Genomic DNA, 16,425 nt, shown 5'->3' with positions numbered 1-16,425 from the left:
CTGTATGCTGTAAGCTAAGCAGTAATCATACCTTCTCCTCATCCTTGCTTTTGTGGAGTCAATCTAAAGCATGATAAACTACTGTGATTGCTGGGGACCCCTCAGTATTCACTCTCCCCCTTCACCCTACCCTCTAAACAGGAGAGGCAACAGATAGCAACACCTATTTCTTCTTTGCATGCAGCTTCTTTTGCTCTTGGATCTGGCTCAGAACGTAGCAACTGAAATTCCATCTTGTCAGCATATTCTGTTTCATTACTTGGCAGCATCAGGACTGTTTTTAAGCCTTAATCATAGCTAAAATTGATGGGCTCTTATTCTTAGGCAGCTTAAATCTGGCTGAAATAGATTACCAAGCGGATAATGCTTTCAAAAATCTGATCACCATTTTACAGCCCAGATCTGCTTGAAGTCAAGATTTTTCTGTCTCACTATTATGACTGAAAAGCAGCATGCTATTGCTCTGATTTAAACATGCATCCAAATTCTGATTTGGAGAATTTCATATTTGTAAGAGCCTGAAGTCTGAACTTCAGTCGCTGACCCTATTCTGCGAATGACTGGACCCAACATGTTTTCTAAATATTGATGAGACATCACTGAGATCTACACTCCAGATTATGAATACCCCATGTCTACTTATTATACCACAATGTAACTATCTAATTTAATATAGAAGTGGTTTTGTGTTTTATTATTTAATCATTTGATAAACAGTACATAGTGAAAAAGAAGATCTCCTAATTTCTTTGGAAGGATACTGACTTACGTGACATTTTCCAAAACACAGAAGGAGCCATGTACAGGGCATCACTGTGCTTAAGGCATGCTAATCTACACAGTGCCACAGGCAGCTTTCAAGGAATAGCTTAGCTTATCCTCTTTTCATGTCACGTGTAACTCTTTGCTCAAAACCCCTCTCTGGTGGTCTGTACTTCGGATTCACATCAATTATGTCAGTGTGCTGCTTTTAAGGAATAGATTGGGTAAGTCTTGCCTAGAAAGCATGGGCAAATTTCTTCAAAGCTTAGGTGCCTACTTCTTTTCCTCTGCCTCTGCTTCTATCCTGTTTTTCCTTTCTCTCCCTTCATATTTGCCTCCTTTCTCAGTTCCCATATTGTAGTTTTCTTCAGTTCATAGGTTTTTTTCTCTTGTCCCCTCTACTCAGGTTTAAAGAGCTTGTGTTCTCATCAGTCAGTTCATCAGGTTACACCTCTTCCCTAAACCTTTCAGCCTGCTGTGCTGTCAGTGTCGTGCTGAAGTGGTCAGGGCCTTGGTCAGTCATGAGGGTGAAGCAAACCATGCCATTTCTGCCATTTCACTACATTGGTTCCAGCATTAATGTAACACACTCCCTGAAAGTAGCATAGTCTTGTGCTGATCACACCAGAACCCCAGACTCTCTGAAAGTCTTTTAAATTGAAGGAACAGATCACAGAAGCACCCAGTGCATTTTCTTGATGCTCTCAATTGCCCTTAATGACAACTGTCAGTGCAAAATGCCTGCCAGACTAAAAAGGATGACACACCAGTCTTTTCTGAAGATGCCATCCTCCTAGAAAGAGATCTGTGTGGTGTAAGCATGAATCTGGTGTATTAAGAGCTGTGAGATTTTACCTTGATGTGATGAATGCAGCAGAAACAGGCATTTGAAAAATCCCGATGGATGAGCACTGGTTATTCGTCAGCTTGTACTGCTCTCTGGTGGGATATGTGCGTAAAAACAGTCACCCCTAATGAATAGCAACGATCTGATCTGACTGCTGACTCACATGCCTTACCTCCTCTGGGGCCACAGCAGTTTGTGCTGCAAAAATAATTTATTTAGTCTAGCTTCTCACAGGGGCATTGCGTGCCATTGTGGAGAGAGACCATCCTGGGCTCCACTCTCAAATCTGAGGTGGAAGGGAAAGTGTCTTGCTCACTCTCCAAAGGCAGGTCTCCCATTCTGGAATTTAAATACTTGCCTTGTAGATTCCTAGAAGCATTTCTAGGAGGAAATCACCAACTTTATACAGATACACAATCTTTACCTGCAGGCATACAATGCAGAGTGTGTCTATTGTCTGGCTTTGATGTTATCATAAGAGGCAAAAAATGAGGAAAATGAAGATCTGGTGCAAGAGAATTTGTTAAGCTAATCTTTTGTACTGCTGTCAACGTTGAAAATAAACTGGCATCTTTCTAGTCATCCAAAATGCTTTCACTGGTACTTAGAAGCACCTGTGAAGCAGATTGAGTGGGTGCTGACTCCTGCTTTCTAGCAGTGTGTGAAGATACCAGGGGTAGAGGATGTCAGGGCTGGAGTTTTTGAGGCAGTGCACTGGGGAGCACAGTCAAAGCAGGGAATTGTGTGAAGGCAACTCCTCTGCTCTGCCTCCTGCAAAACTGCGCTATAAGAGTGCATGGTACCACAACAGAGCCCAGGGTTAGCTGTTGAAGGATTTGTGAGTGAGGAGTTTATAATAAGAAGTTAATAATTCTATGATATTAAGTTAATAATTCTATTTTATGATGAAGAGCATGATTTCTGTGCTACCTCAGATAACAGTATCAGTTCTTTTGGACTTGTAACATGTGCCCAGATAGTAAAGCACTAGTGTATTCAATGTCATGTAATTAATTAAAAGGTGTGCTTTTCTTTCAGAAACTTGCTCATTTTGTAAAGAAAAAGCAGACTTTTCACAGGAGACAGATGAGGATTTGACTCGGTGCTGCCTCAATTTTATGTGATTAATTATGCCACAAAACCAACATAAAGTGATCATTACACCAAAAGACTGCACTGTGTGATAAGTAAGATAAAGTGAGAACAATCCCTCAAGTGACATGCTGAAGCTCCTACATAACCCACTTGTTTGCAAAAACAGTGTTGCCTTTCTCATTTGGAGTTTCAGTGTGGTGTTTGTTATTTCACTAGTAAACAATACAGTTAGGGAACTTCACTGTTGGCATAGAACAGTCTTCCCTAGTTTGGATACCTGCATACGTTTTAATGTATCTTCAAAATTTGCAGATCTTTCGCTGGTATAAAGAAACCTGAATTGAAAGTATCCCTGGAGCCCAATGTGAACTATTTCTTCTACCTGAGAGCTGTCAACCCATTTGGGACAAGTGAGCAAAGTGAAGCAGCTCTCATCTCAACTAAAGGTAGATCATAATATATTGATGTCAAAACAATGGGGTGGAAGGGAAAAGTAGCCAAGCATTTTTCATTAGAAATTACAGCTGAAGTTCCCAATATGGTTGTGGCCAATTTATTGAAATTTTTATTTTGTTAACTCAAATTTATATCCCTTTTTTCCCTGCTTAAAATTAGCATAATCAGGACTATTTCACTTGAAGTTTGTATGTTTATGTCCTGTGTAAAACTAGTGTGACTTCAGAAGCAAAAATGTTGAATTCTGACAGAGCAATGAAGTGATTAAGTATTCTTCAAGGATCTCAGTTTGCTTGAATCTGACCAAGTACAATCAGATGAAAGTTGTTGTGACTCTAAAGAAAACTCTCACAATTAAAACCTAATGGAATTTGAGTGTTGAGGAAGCATGCAAAGCAGTTTTAAAACTTGAAGATTTCCAGATAAATAGTGTTATGTATGGTTCTTCCAAATCAGCCTGAAAATTCAAATTCACTATTTTGATTGAAAATTATTCAGACTTCTTAGATACTCTAAAAGACCTCTTTATCACCTATCTGCATTTCTGAGTATTAGACTGCTGTCTCAATTTGGAATACTCCTTGCATTTGCATCAAATTTTCTGTCACTCCTACATGCCAACAGACACAACCCTGTCCAGCTAAGATGATCGTAATTGTTGCTTAACCTTTTATGATTTATCTGATGTTTATATCTCATATCTGGTGTTTCTTTGCTATTAATTGTACCAGGAACTCGATTTCATCTGCTGAGTGACACAGCGCATCCTGCACTGCAAATCTCTTCTAATGCAACAGTGATCCACCTTCCTGAAAAAACCAAACTCTCTGGGTGAGTAGCAGTATGATGAGCAAAACCATCCTGTGGGGTTCAGGATGGATCTCTCATTTTAATTTTTTGACAATAGGCATCTTCCACATGGCATTAGTTTTGTAGAAGAACTGAATTATTTTGGTCATTCAGTCTCTGGACTTCATGCAATTGAACCCCCCTTTCAAACAGTGCAAATCTCAGTAAAGTCACTGGTGGGATTGATGTACTGGGAAGAGTTCAGTGTCACACTAAGGAATGGCCAGGAAGTCAAAGGTAGTGGTACCTACTTGGACTGCTTGATTTGTTTCAGCCCCTAGACACTGCTTAATCCATCAGAGTCTCAAAGCAATTTTTTGCAGCCCTGAGAAGGTCAGCTTTGTGGGCTTAGTTTTTAATACACTGTGGATGGAAGTAATCCATCTTCATAATTTGCTTTTCTCCTGAGGGCATTACTGGTAGTGTTTTCCAAAGTATTTGTGGCTTTGGAGAACTAGGAAGTGCTCCTGGGATATGTTAACATGACTGTACCAGGCTAGCTCTATCCATTGACAACAATGCAGGGGGATGGACATATTGATATCAGTCCTAGGACAAGCACAGGTCCACTTGTGTAATTTGTGCCATACTGATATGGCTTCTTAATAGGTGATGAGGATTTACTTGTTTAAGCACTTTTTGTTGCTGCTACCACTGAAGGCACACAAGATGTTTGTGACTATGTCTGTGTAAAACCACGAGACTTTCTAGTTTGAACAAGCAATATTTGACATCTTTTAGATAAGTCCATCTCAGTGCAAAGAGTTAAATCTTTCATAAAACCCTGCAGTTAGAATAATAGAGTGCAATTCATTAGTAATTTTATGTGATGCTTCATAATTTGACTGAAAGAAATATCACAATATGGTTTTTCTACCACTGCACTTTCTTTACTGTATTGCCTCTTCCACAAACAGGTTTCCTTCAGTCCTGGGTGAACTGCTGCCTGCTCAAGGATGTCATTACTGGGAAATTGTTGTCTCTGCTTGCAGAAGCTACAGGATTGGGATTTGCTATGAGGCAATAACACAGAGCAGTGTCCTGGGATTGAGTGATACCTCCTGGTGCATGAGATGCTGTCCTACACAAACCAGGTAAAGAGGATTCAGTCTGGCAGCTTGGGAAGTTATTTCTCCTTTGTGAAAATAAAGCTGGCCAGCCACAAGAATCATGAAAGCAGAAAGGAATCTTCTGCTTCCTCATGAAAGCAGAAAGGATTCTTCTGCTTCCTTTATGTAAATCTGAATAAAGCACCTTCAAAAAAAATTAAACTCAAAATAGATTATTATAGCACCCTTCATCCAGACAGTGAATAAAACTTACAGAAATAATTTGTGGCTTCTCATATTCTGATTTGCTTCACTAGCTTCACTAAACCCCAGCAAGGGTATTTATTTCCATACATGTAGTCTTTTTAGAATCTACTTCCATTTGTAGGAGATGTCAAGATTTGATAGGGGATGTTTTCTCCTGCCTTGTCCTTCACAGTGCTAGACACTCACCTGACACTGTAGCAGGACTGCAGGGTGCTGGGGTAGTCTGTGGTAGCAGGCCAGTGCCAGGCTGCTTGGAGGTTTGTAAGGCACCAACCTGCTACTTTCTAAAGTGCTCTTGATCTAAACAAGTGTGCTTTTTCTAGTGTGAAATCATACAGGTGTATGAACGTTACTAGCTAAATGAAACATCCAAGAGGCTTTTTTTCCTACGATCCAAAGATGCCAAGTGAAAAGTCTTGTCAGGATGCCAGGCAGGGCTTGAAGTGATGCCACATTTCCTTTGCCTACGTACCAAGCAAAATGCTGCAGCCATGTGATAGGCTGCTGTATGCAGCCACCTGTTAATAGATTGGAATTGAGCTGCAGGTTATTTCTGGTAAATTGCTATGGGGAGGCTCATTGTAATCTTGTTTCCATTTTCCCACAGCTTTCTTTATAGATTTCTTCACACTGGTGTGATGAGTGATGTCCATGTGACGGAGCACCTGGCCAGGATTGGCATCCTGTTGGATTATAATAGTGGAAGGTTATTGTTCTTCAATGCAGAGAGAGGACTGGTGCTGTTTGCCATCAGGCACAAATTCACTGATGCTGCTCACCCAGCCTTTGCCCTGGAGAAGGCAGGAATGCTTACCCTGTGCACGGGAATGGAGCTGCCGGATTTCGTGAAGCAGAGCTAATCTCCTGCTTCACAGTTTCCAGAAAACTGGCAAATACAGCATCAGGGTATCCCCTGATAGATAGAGGGGAAGTGATATGCCAGGAAGGGGCAGGTAGTCTTCACTGATGGATGCTACATGCACAGCTCTACTTCACATCATCAGCAATTGTAGTTACTGCTCAGATAGATAATCACCCTGAGCCTGGATGAAAATCAACTCCTTCAGATGGAGCACACACCTAGTAATACACAGAGCAGTACTTCTAAGGGGATAAAGAAGTTTTGTTAGATATGATAGTGCTAGCTGTCTTTTTAAAGTGAATTATGAACCCTTGTATGAAATAAATGCATTTCTCACTGCAATACATGAAAGTCTTTGTTTCATTATTTGCCAGGACCACCACAGCCTGACTTCAAGATGATGTGCTTGGAAAATGTATAAAAATTTCAACAACTGAAACATGCTGCAGATTGATATATCCTCTGCCATTGTTTGCCAAATCTTTAATGCACAAATCAAAGCAAAGCTGATCATATAGAGATCCTCATGTTTGTAAAATAAGGGAGTCCCAAGCTAGGTCTTTGTATCAGCTATGCAGAGTCTGAGTATGCTACACCTACCTACCCTGCCCGCAGCAGACTAACAGCTACCTGACTGTGTCAGTAAACACTGGGCTTGTGAGTAGCTAGTCACAAACCACAGGTGTAAGGAAACTTAATAGTAGTGGTAAAATTCTTCCCTTGTGTTTTGCATCCTCAGTGTGTCATTCTCAGTAGTGGTTTTGATGGTGAAAGGAAGATTGCCATGCAGGATCTTGTGGATCACCGCTTTTCTGTCTCTGCTTTTTACCTTTGCTCTTAGAAATTTGATGCTCCTAATTTCAGGTTTGTGTACATTTTCCTGCATTTGCCCTACTCTTTATTGTTATCCACACTAGGACCAGCAGCATGACTGTGAGGTGCAGTGTTTCAAGGCTACCAAAACAGGCAGGCTAAAGCTGGTTTATATCAGAACAGGAGTAGAATGCTGATTTTTCTCCTTGGCTTTTTCAAACCATTTTCCAAGCACTTCACACATTGGTGCTATGGCTGTCTTCCTGCCTGTCTCAGGCTGAAGGCACATAAACCAGTGGTGCTGAACTCCAGTGAGTGCTGGGCGAAATTAATCTTAAAGCAGGGAGGCAATGTTTTCATGCTATGCCTGCTCTGGAGACTTCTGCCTCAGGGGACTCTGTTGCCAGACTCATTTTTTGAGCTCAGCTGAAGAGCAATACTCTCCAAATTAAGACAGGTTTCAAGATGTAATAGAGTTTGCAGCTGAAAAGAGGAGCTAAATGAATTACCATGAAGCTTCTGCTTTTTATGCTCAGAGAAGGTGCCTGCTGTTGGTTATTTATGATTTAACACCACCAAGGCATGTGTTTTCTGCTCCAGCCTTCTATATGCTTGTTGTCCCAGTAGAGTCACAATCCAGACATTCATAGCAAGCTCAGGCAAGCCTGAGCTTGGTTGAGGCAACACAAAGAGGATCCTGTGACCACTCATTTTAAGCTGGAGCTCCTTCTGGCATTTCAATAAAATGGTGCTGTTCTGAGTCCCTGTCAGGGAGAGGAATAAAATAGTAGGACTGTGCCATGTTGGCTCAAGTGAGGGTTTTGTAGAGGTGTGGAGGATGGTGAGAAAAGGTCCAGGATTAATTGGGAAAGAAAGACAGGCTGTTGGGGGTAGCGTTACTCTGAAGGCTAAAGCAGAGGAGGTGACAGAAGGTAGGCTGGAAACTCACACAAAGCAGATGGTGATAAACTAAGACACGGGTCAATAGTGTCAGCAGGGTGTGTTCTTCAGGCTGCTGCAGCCAGTAAGCTCACCAAAGGTTTGACTGCCTCCAGATCTTAATGTGGTTCTTAGAAGTAAGCCTGAAATATCCCAGTACTGGGGATCCCAGTACTGATCTTACCTATGCCCTCCTGTCCCTGATCACTGCCATTTCAAGAGTAGGATTGCTTCATGGACACCAATATGATATGTTGACAAGGGGAGAGACAGTGAAAAGGAGAACAAAATGACAGGAAATTATCTGGACTTTTTTTTCAATTAAGACAAGAAGCGATTGCCTTGTCAAAGGCAACTATGTATTAGCAGTAATTAGTGATTTTAAAATGAAAAATTAAAGCTTTGTCTATTGCCAGACATTATCACTCAGGTACTACCTGAGTGGTACTACCTGAGCTTCACAAAATGTTTTTATTGGAGGCACCTGATTCTTAGAAATATTTGGTTAATTTCAAAAAATAGCCTGTGTTCTTGCTGAATTTCATTTAAGGTCCACCTTTTGTATTGAGTGGTGTCCAAAAAATGTATTTACTGTTTATGTGGAAGCTGGGTAAGTTATTTTAAAAAGAAAGTGTCACTCAAAGAGCTTAAACAGTACTCATTTGAATGTCTAAATCTGGTCTGTTTTAAGCTATGCCAGATGAAGAAGTCCTGTTCAGAAAAATGGAACAAAGTGGGCACTAAACAGAAACTATCTACAAGTTAAGGTTTGTATAAAGAAAACACTCATATTAGTGAAGAAAACAGACCTTGAAAGCCACAGCTAAACTGCTACGACTTAAAGTATAGCGTGCAAACTCTGCTGCCCTTGGAAAGCTTAGAGGTACATCTGCTGTGATATTTAACTTGCCTGAGGGACATGTAATTCAGAAACTTACTTTGCAGAAGGTGACTGTCCTTAAACACTTCAATGTACAGTGCAGTGAGACTTTGATTTTTGTTGCTCTCTTTTTTCTGACCATTGTAACTTGTATACTAGAAGAAAAAGGCAGAAAATTCCCCATCACTGTATTTTTGTTGTGCTTGGTGATTTTAGCATTTAGAAATACCTCAAACCCAGCAAATACTGTTACTTTATTTTGCTGATAATCACTAAGACTTAATGAAAATATTGACAAGGTTGTGTCAGGTCTGTACACAGTCTAATCATCATTCCATGCTTAGAACGACATTTTACACAAATATGTGTAAAAAGACAATTTACACAAACATCCTTAAAAGAGCTCACCAGTAATTTGGGATTTGTTTTCATTCTGAAGTACAAAAGCTGATGCCTAACAATGTAAGCATTGTTAATAAGTAATTGGACTGACCTGAAACACATTTCATGAAAAGGAACAATTTCCTCTCACTTCAGCAGATTTTAGATTAGGCTCGTAAATGCCTGTGCACTGGGATGAGAATACAAGCTTGACTGTAAAGACACAATCATTTATTTCTACTGTCAAAGTAGGTCTGAACAGAAATATTGCCAGTATCAGTGGTATTGATCCACAAACCTCGCTTAGGTCAGTCTGCTCCAGAGAGAATTTCATTCTTCCATGTGATGTCAGGCAGACGTTGGCGATGCATCTGCAAACCGCAGCACATGCGCTTCTGCGCTTGTGGAACACCTCTGCTCTTGACCTAGCTATTCTTTCAGTATGATTGGTACTGAAAATGGTCAAGTAATGCCTTGTTTTACAAACGTGCATTAATCCCCTCCAGAACACTGTTGTTGAAAACTGTGTGCATATGGTCACTAAATCTATTGTATGACAAATACTCAATAAGTTGTTGCTAAATCTACAGTCCTGTGATATTGCCTGTGTATATGTAACATATACATATTATTTCTATTAGCATTGCAGGGTTTTTTTAAAACGTATGTAAAGATGGATTTAAGAGTAATGTGAAATTAGGATCTTTCAAACCATTATCACTTCAGACTGACAAGTTGGACCTGTAGTATGTTGAAGTTTTAATTTGTTTTGGAAAATCACATGCTGTGGTGTAATCACAATTGCATTACTATTATTTTCCTGGTGGATTTACTAGCTATAGAGAAACCCAATATGCTCAGACAGTCACAGTACCACCAAGGAAGAAAGAGCAATTCTCCCACTTCCAGCCTTGTGCTGTGGGAGAGATACTGAGCTAGTAAAAAGTATTTACATTTTTCATGTCAAGTTTGTCCAGTCTTATGGCACAACGAAAATCAGTATATGCTGACCAGAGATTACGCCTCAGGACAGTTCCTGCAGGACACAGTTTGGAAGGAAATGGAACAGATTTCTACCCTGGACGTTGAAGATCTTCTAGTTCCACCTGCCCTGCCATGGGCAGGGACACCTTTCACTAGACACATTGTTCAAAGTTCCATCCTGCCTGGTCTAGAGCACTTGCAGGGACAGGACATCCACTACTTCTGTAGGGAACCTATTCCAGTGCTTTGCTCACACATAAAGAATTTCTTCCTAGTATCTAATCTAAACCTGCCTTTCTTCTGTTTAAAGCCACTCCCCCTTGTCCTGTCACTGCATCCCCTCTTTGAAAGTCCCTCTACCAGCTCTCTGGTAGGCTCCCTTCAGGTACTGGAAGGTGCCATAAGGTCTCCCTGGAGCCTTCTCTTCTCTAGGCTAAACAATCCCAACTCTCTCATCCTGTGCTCACAGCAGAGGTGCTCCATTCCTCTGATCACCTCTGCGTCCCTCCTCAGAACTTGCTCCAGCTCACCATTAGAATGGGCCCCAGAGATGGGCACAACACTCCAGGTAGAGTGCTCGTAGCCTCATGAGAGTGGCAGAGCAGAATCACCTCCCTGGTGTACTGCTAGCCATGCTGCTTTTGATGCTGCTCAGGACGTACTGTTTTTTCAGCTGCAAGTGCACATTGTCAGCTCATGCTGAGCTTCTTGTCCATAAGTACCCCCAAGTTCTTCTTGTCGGGGCTGTTCTCTATCCATTCTCCACCCAGCCCCTACTTGCATTTGGGATTGCCCTGACCCAGGTGTAGGACCTTGCACTTTTCTTTGTTGAACTTCATGAGTTTCACACAGGCCTAGCTGTCAAACCTGTCCAGGTTCCCCTGAATGGCATCCCCTCCTTCCCAGGAGTGGAACAGACTTCATAGCTTGATGTTAGCAGCAAATTTTCAAGTGAATTTCCACTCTGGAATCCCCTCTGCAGAAACAATACTGTCCTTTTCAGGACTTGTTTTATTTCTAACACATAGTCTTCTGAACCCTGAGGAAGCAGTGGTGCAAGCAGAGGAGTCACAGCATTGTCAGGGCAGTGGTTGGCTGAACTTCCTCCTGCCAGGCTGCTACCATACCAAGTGTGAGGGATGGAGAGCTGGGCTGGCCATAGCAGGCTCAGGACAGAACTGGCTTCTGCTGAGCTGCCAACAAACCAGAGTAGATTTGAATACTGGGACTGGCAAAAGGAGATCTGTGTCTGAGCATGACTTCACATGGCCCAGACTTCTGAGACTGTAAAAGTCTGCCTCATGTCCTTTCATGAGCCATGCTCAGAAGGCACAGTGCATATGTAGACCCATAATCCTTATTTCCATTTTCACCGTGGAGAACTACATTTTGAAGTAAAACCAACAGAGATTATTTTACCTAATTCTGTGCCATATTTTAGATATGTATGTGTGGTTCCCACTATCTTTATCTTATCCCACTATCTTATCTTCCCACAAAAAAAAAAAAAAAGTAAAAATGAAAAGTGATACTTACATCAGCCTTTGAAAAAGAAACAACAACGACCCCCCCCCCCCAAAAAAAAAAAAAGAAAAAAGAAAAAAGAAAAAAGAAAAAAGGAAAGCTAGAAGAAATTATCTCTGAATACTTTATAACAAGAGAAGGGTGCTTTGCATCTATTCCAACAGCATCTACTGGTCCTGCAGTGACTACCAGTATCATTCTCATTTCCCATGAAGGATTTTATTCTGAAATAAATACTAATAAAAATATTTTGAACAAGATGTGCAACTAGCAATGTAAATAACTAATAAATGACTGCTAGTGCTTAGGAAATAATCTGTGTCACTATTTCCTATATCAAGTGAGGGTTTCCTTTCAAAGTAAAGAATGTGTGTTGAGATAAGTAAAGAGCTTTCTGTGCTTTGACCACAGCAGAGCTACACAGAAATGCATACTTATAGCCTGCCCATGTACAGAAAGACCATTACTATCTAGATTATAGAAGCAGATTTTGGAAATTAAACTGGGGCATTTCTTGGGTGTTAAAAATATAAAAGTAAATAAATAAATAAATAGTTTCACTAAGCCCCAAGTGAAAAATTTACATTTTTAACTCAGGGCCATATACATCTATAATATGCTTCTCTAGTGTAAATTGGTGCTGTGTTCTGTGATTTCAATGCAGAATACTCAGTCTTGCTGCCTAGCACTGCAGTTATTTTTGCACACATTCAGTAACTTCAGAAGAACCTAAATAGACTGGGCATGCTGATCACATGTGGCTCATTTGGGCAAGTTATGAGTAATAAATCAAACAATTCCTCAAAGTGTGAGATTTCTAGGACACCTGCATGATGTAAAAATGTCACCAGCTTGACTTCCAATTGTTTTTCCACAGTTATTGGGCCCTGGAAAACCCTTCAGAAGGAGCATAGCAGTTACTGCCAATCTGAACAATATTCCTGCTGCTGATTCAGAAGACATTCAAAGCTGGAGAAGTTTACTTTGCACTTTAAATTATGCCCAAAGTTAACAGTTCAGTTAAAAGGACAAAGGTGGTTAAGTCACATTGAAACTACCAGGGAAAAACCTCAAACCACTAAAAAGTTTGTCTCCCCCAGCTGCTCTACTAAGTACTTCATGCTTATGGCCCACTCTAAGGAACCATTTGATGCTCCGTTACCAAATGCTGTATTTCCAACTACTTTTATTTCTCATCTTTAAAAAAGCAGGAGCTCTGCTAGCAGCAAAATGAGTTACAAGAAATCACAAAAATTTATGCAGAGCTCTGTCTTTGGCATAATTTTTACACTGTTGTTTTTCAAACAAGATTAGAAATAATTTAAGATCTTCACATTAGTGAAACTCCTCCCTTAACTAGAATAATTTTGATCTTGAATTAAGCAGGCTTACTTTAGCTTTCAAAGCTTAAAATAGTTATCTGCCTTTTACAGTTTAGCTTCTCTCTTTTAAGGTGGTACACATGCTCTGTTCATGTAGTAACTGCAAGGCAGCTCTGTTATCAGTAGTGCAGTGGCTATGGAGGACATTAAAAGAACATTAAAGATTATGAAGTAATGGGTTAGAGGCTGCAACAATCAAGAGGAAGCAAAAAAACAAAAAAGAAAAATAAATTCATAACTGGCACCACCCATGTGTAAACATTTAAATATTCCATATGGAAGCAAAAGCTTAGATATATGACTGAGTATTGCAGATTTTACCCAAGGAAGATGTGAATGCTGACTTTTATTGCATAAAGAAAGGAGTGAATAGGAAAGAGAGATGTGCTTGTTGTTTGGACCAGGTCTTATTTTTGTCAACTTGTAACAGACATGTGACAGCACATTAATGACTGGATGTGGCACCCAGTGCCATGGTTGAATTGACAAGGTGGTGATTAGTCAAAGGCTGGACTTGATAATATCAGAGGTCTTTTCCAGCCTAAGCGATTCTGTGATTCTGGGAACTCTTCTTTTCATGTACAGTTAATTAGATATGCTAATTGGATACCAGTGGATCATATATGTGTGCATTGGGAAAGCAAACATTTTTTCAGACTTATGTCACTGAAATTAATCCAGAGCAACAGTTCCCACACTGTGGCTGGTTCCTTGGATACCCCACTCCAGCTGAAAACTGTAGAACAGCCATCCATGATTCACTGCCTGCTTCAGCTGGGATTTCTAGCCTGGTTTGTGGGCAAACTGCAGAAATGAAGCTAACACCAAGAAGAAAGACAAATGCTGCCAGCAGGGCCAGCTTCCCTGGGGCTGCCACCAAAGGAACCACTGAAAAAGACAGTGATGCTGGAGTGCAGTTCCACCTCCTTAGCCCAGCAGAGATGCAGCAGGGTAAGCTGTTAAATCACCCCTGTCAGCTCTTGTATCCTATACTTAGGGCAAAAGAAAACTGGAATTACAGAATGGCAAGTTTTAAATCAGGTAGCAGAAAGACTACAGAAAGTGGTGGCACATGGAACAGCTAGTCCTCACCAAGCAACAGCTCCTAAACGCAGCCGAAAATGGTAACTACACGTGATGTGTACTTGACTTACACCAATTTCACAGCAACATATCTCTTGCTGTAATTCTATGAGAGCGCAATTATTATTTTTTTATATCTTACTGAAATTTGCAGAATCCAGCTGTGACAAGCAGACTTTTTTTTATGGAAAAAAAAATTTTAAGGACATTCTTGACTTGCAGTGTGAAACTAGCCCTCTGTAACCCCTTCTATTAGCTTCTCTTTCCCCAGGTGGGGAAAGTGCTTGTGCCACGAATCCAGGACAGTTTTGGTATGGTACCAGAGTATAAAGTACATAATCCCCACTGAATTGTGCCTGCTTGTGACTATTAAAGACTGTATAGTTGGTTTGTTGGTGTTGTAAATCAACCAATAAATTGTTCAGTCCCACCTACCTTTCATGGATTAACCTGTACATGCCTGCTTTTTGCTTTTAAATGTTCATACCTGCTTACAAGGTCCTTGCTCCCACCAATATTAATATCTTGGCAAACTCCAAGGCAAACTCCAGATGTGCTCTGGAGGCAAGAATTTGGCCAAAGGAGCAAGAGAAGCTTTCTCAAGCTGGCAAGACCTCAAAACCAGAGCAGAGAAAGGCACACCAGCCCCCTCTGCTCTGAGCAGTGGAGGAAGCAGTCACAAGCAGCTCCAACTCAGAGTGGGTGGCAGTAAGAGTGACAGTGGCCCCCACATGCACAAAAGCCACCCCCAGGGAGTGCAAGCAACCAGAGCATGGTGCAGCAGCTCACAAGGAAGGGTGCACAGGGTGGGTGCTAGGGACTGCCAGCTCAAACACTTAGCTCAGCTGGTGGTCATCACGCTCACTGAAGAAGTTTGGTTTCCACTCAGCCAAAAGACACATCCACTCGGCCAAAAGGACAAGGTGGCCTAGATGGAGCTCCCACAGAAACACAGAGCTGTCCAGGTCTGCATGGAACTGGGGAAGTGCCAGAGCCTGATACTGCTCTTAGAGGGCAGCAGAGAAAACAGTTGTGTGAGATGTGATCATGTGAACAATCTGTTCGGCCTGGTGGCAGACTGGAAGAAGAAGAAGAAAGGCTGGGAAGTGTTGGAGACTCTGAGAAAGAGTCTCAGAGTCTGGTAGAACTATACTCTTCGATCCCTTGGACAAACACATCTGCCATCCACATCACAAGAAGTAATGGATCCTCTGTTCTCTCACCACCAGGCAGGAGTGGACATCAGAGATGGAGGGGAATTGAAATGAGGTTCTGCTTGGGATGGCAGGCAAATTCTCTCCTCCCCAGTCGCCCCTATACAGTAGGTGTGGGGCTCTAGAATTCAAGGACCAGGGAAAAGAGAATGTGTGTATAAATGTCCATCCAGGTTGGAGGGGTTTCCTAGGGCAGGGCAACCTCCATCATGATCATTTTAATTAAGGGGAAAAAAAAAAAAAAAAAGGTAGTCACTGGTGAGGAGAGGTCTCCTTCTGAGAGAAACAGTGGGCCTGTTGTGCTGACTGGACCCAGCCCATAGGGAAGTGTGCTGCCTCCCTGGAGCCACATCACCAAAAATCTTCCCATCCTGGTACAGCCCACTGATTATTACCTGCTACTGGTTTTCCAGGTGGGCAGCTACACAGTCACAACAAGAAGCTGTCAGTCAATCAGCCATAAAACCATAGAAAGATTTGAAAGGGACCTTAAAGATCATCTCTTTCCAACAATCCTGGAATGAAATGTCATTTAATAGATCCGTCCCCCATCTGGCCTTGAACACTTCCAGAGGTGGGGCATCCACAGGTTCTCTGGGCAACTGAGAAATGCATCAGCAACAAAAGGAAAATCTCCATTCGTAGTTGTTCATGGGGGAAACAGTGAGAAAGGACAAGGAGAAACATGAGGTACTTAAGGCCTTCTTTTCCTCAATCTTTAATCACAAGACCAGTTGTCTTCAAGGTACCCAAATCCCTGAATCTGGAAGATAGAGACAGGGAGCAGAATAAATCCTCATAATCCAGGAGGGAACTGTCAGTAACCTGTTAAGCCACTAAGACCTGCACAAATCCCTGGGCCCAGATGGGATCCACCTGAGGCAGTTAGTGAAAGAGCTAACTGAGCTAGTTTTTATCATTTACCAGGAATTCTAGTTAACCAGAGAGGTCCCAGGTGACCAGAAGTTGGCAAATGTGACACCCATCTCCGAGGAGGTTTGTAAGAGTATCAGACTGCGGCTTTCAGGGGTCACTTGC

The 16,425-nt window shown here is 41.5% G+C and overlaps 1 protein-coding gene across 1 annotated transcript in view; it reads left to right on the top strand.

Annotated features, from left to right (window-relative positions):
* CMYA5 (cardiomyopathy associated 5) overlaps positions 1-6,322 on the top strand; it is a 46,010-nt gene extending 39,688 nt beyond the window's left edge. Inside the window, exons 10-13 of the mRNA XM_030258581.4 lie at positions 3,017-3,150; positions 3,892-3,991; positions 4,927-5,103; positions 5,933-6,322. Of these exons, the coding sequence (XP_030114441.4) occupies positions 3,017-3,150; positions 3,892-3,991; positions 4,927-5,103; positions 5,933-6,185 (664 nt within the window). The 3' untranslated portion in view covers positions 6,186-6,322. The remainder of the gene's footprint in view (positions 1-3,016; positions 3,151-3,891; positions 3,992-4,926; positions 5,104-5,932) is intronic.
* The last annotated feature ends 10,103 nt before the right edge of the window (positions 6,323-16,425 follow it).

The sequence above is a fragment of the Taeniopygia guttata genome, chromosome Z (genome assembly GCF_048771995.1).
Source record: "Taeniopygia guttata chromosome Z, bTaeGut7.mat, whole genome shotgun sequence".
Taxonomy (NCBI): domain Eukaryota; kingdom Metazoa; phylum Chordata; class Aves; order Passeriformes; family Estrildidae; genus Taeniopygia; species Taeniopygia guttata.
The sequence above is the reverse complement of the archived record's forward strand: the minus strand, read 5'-3'. Positions and strand labels throughout refer to the sequence as shown.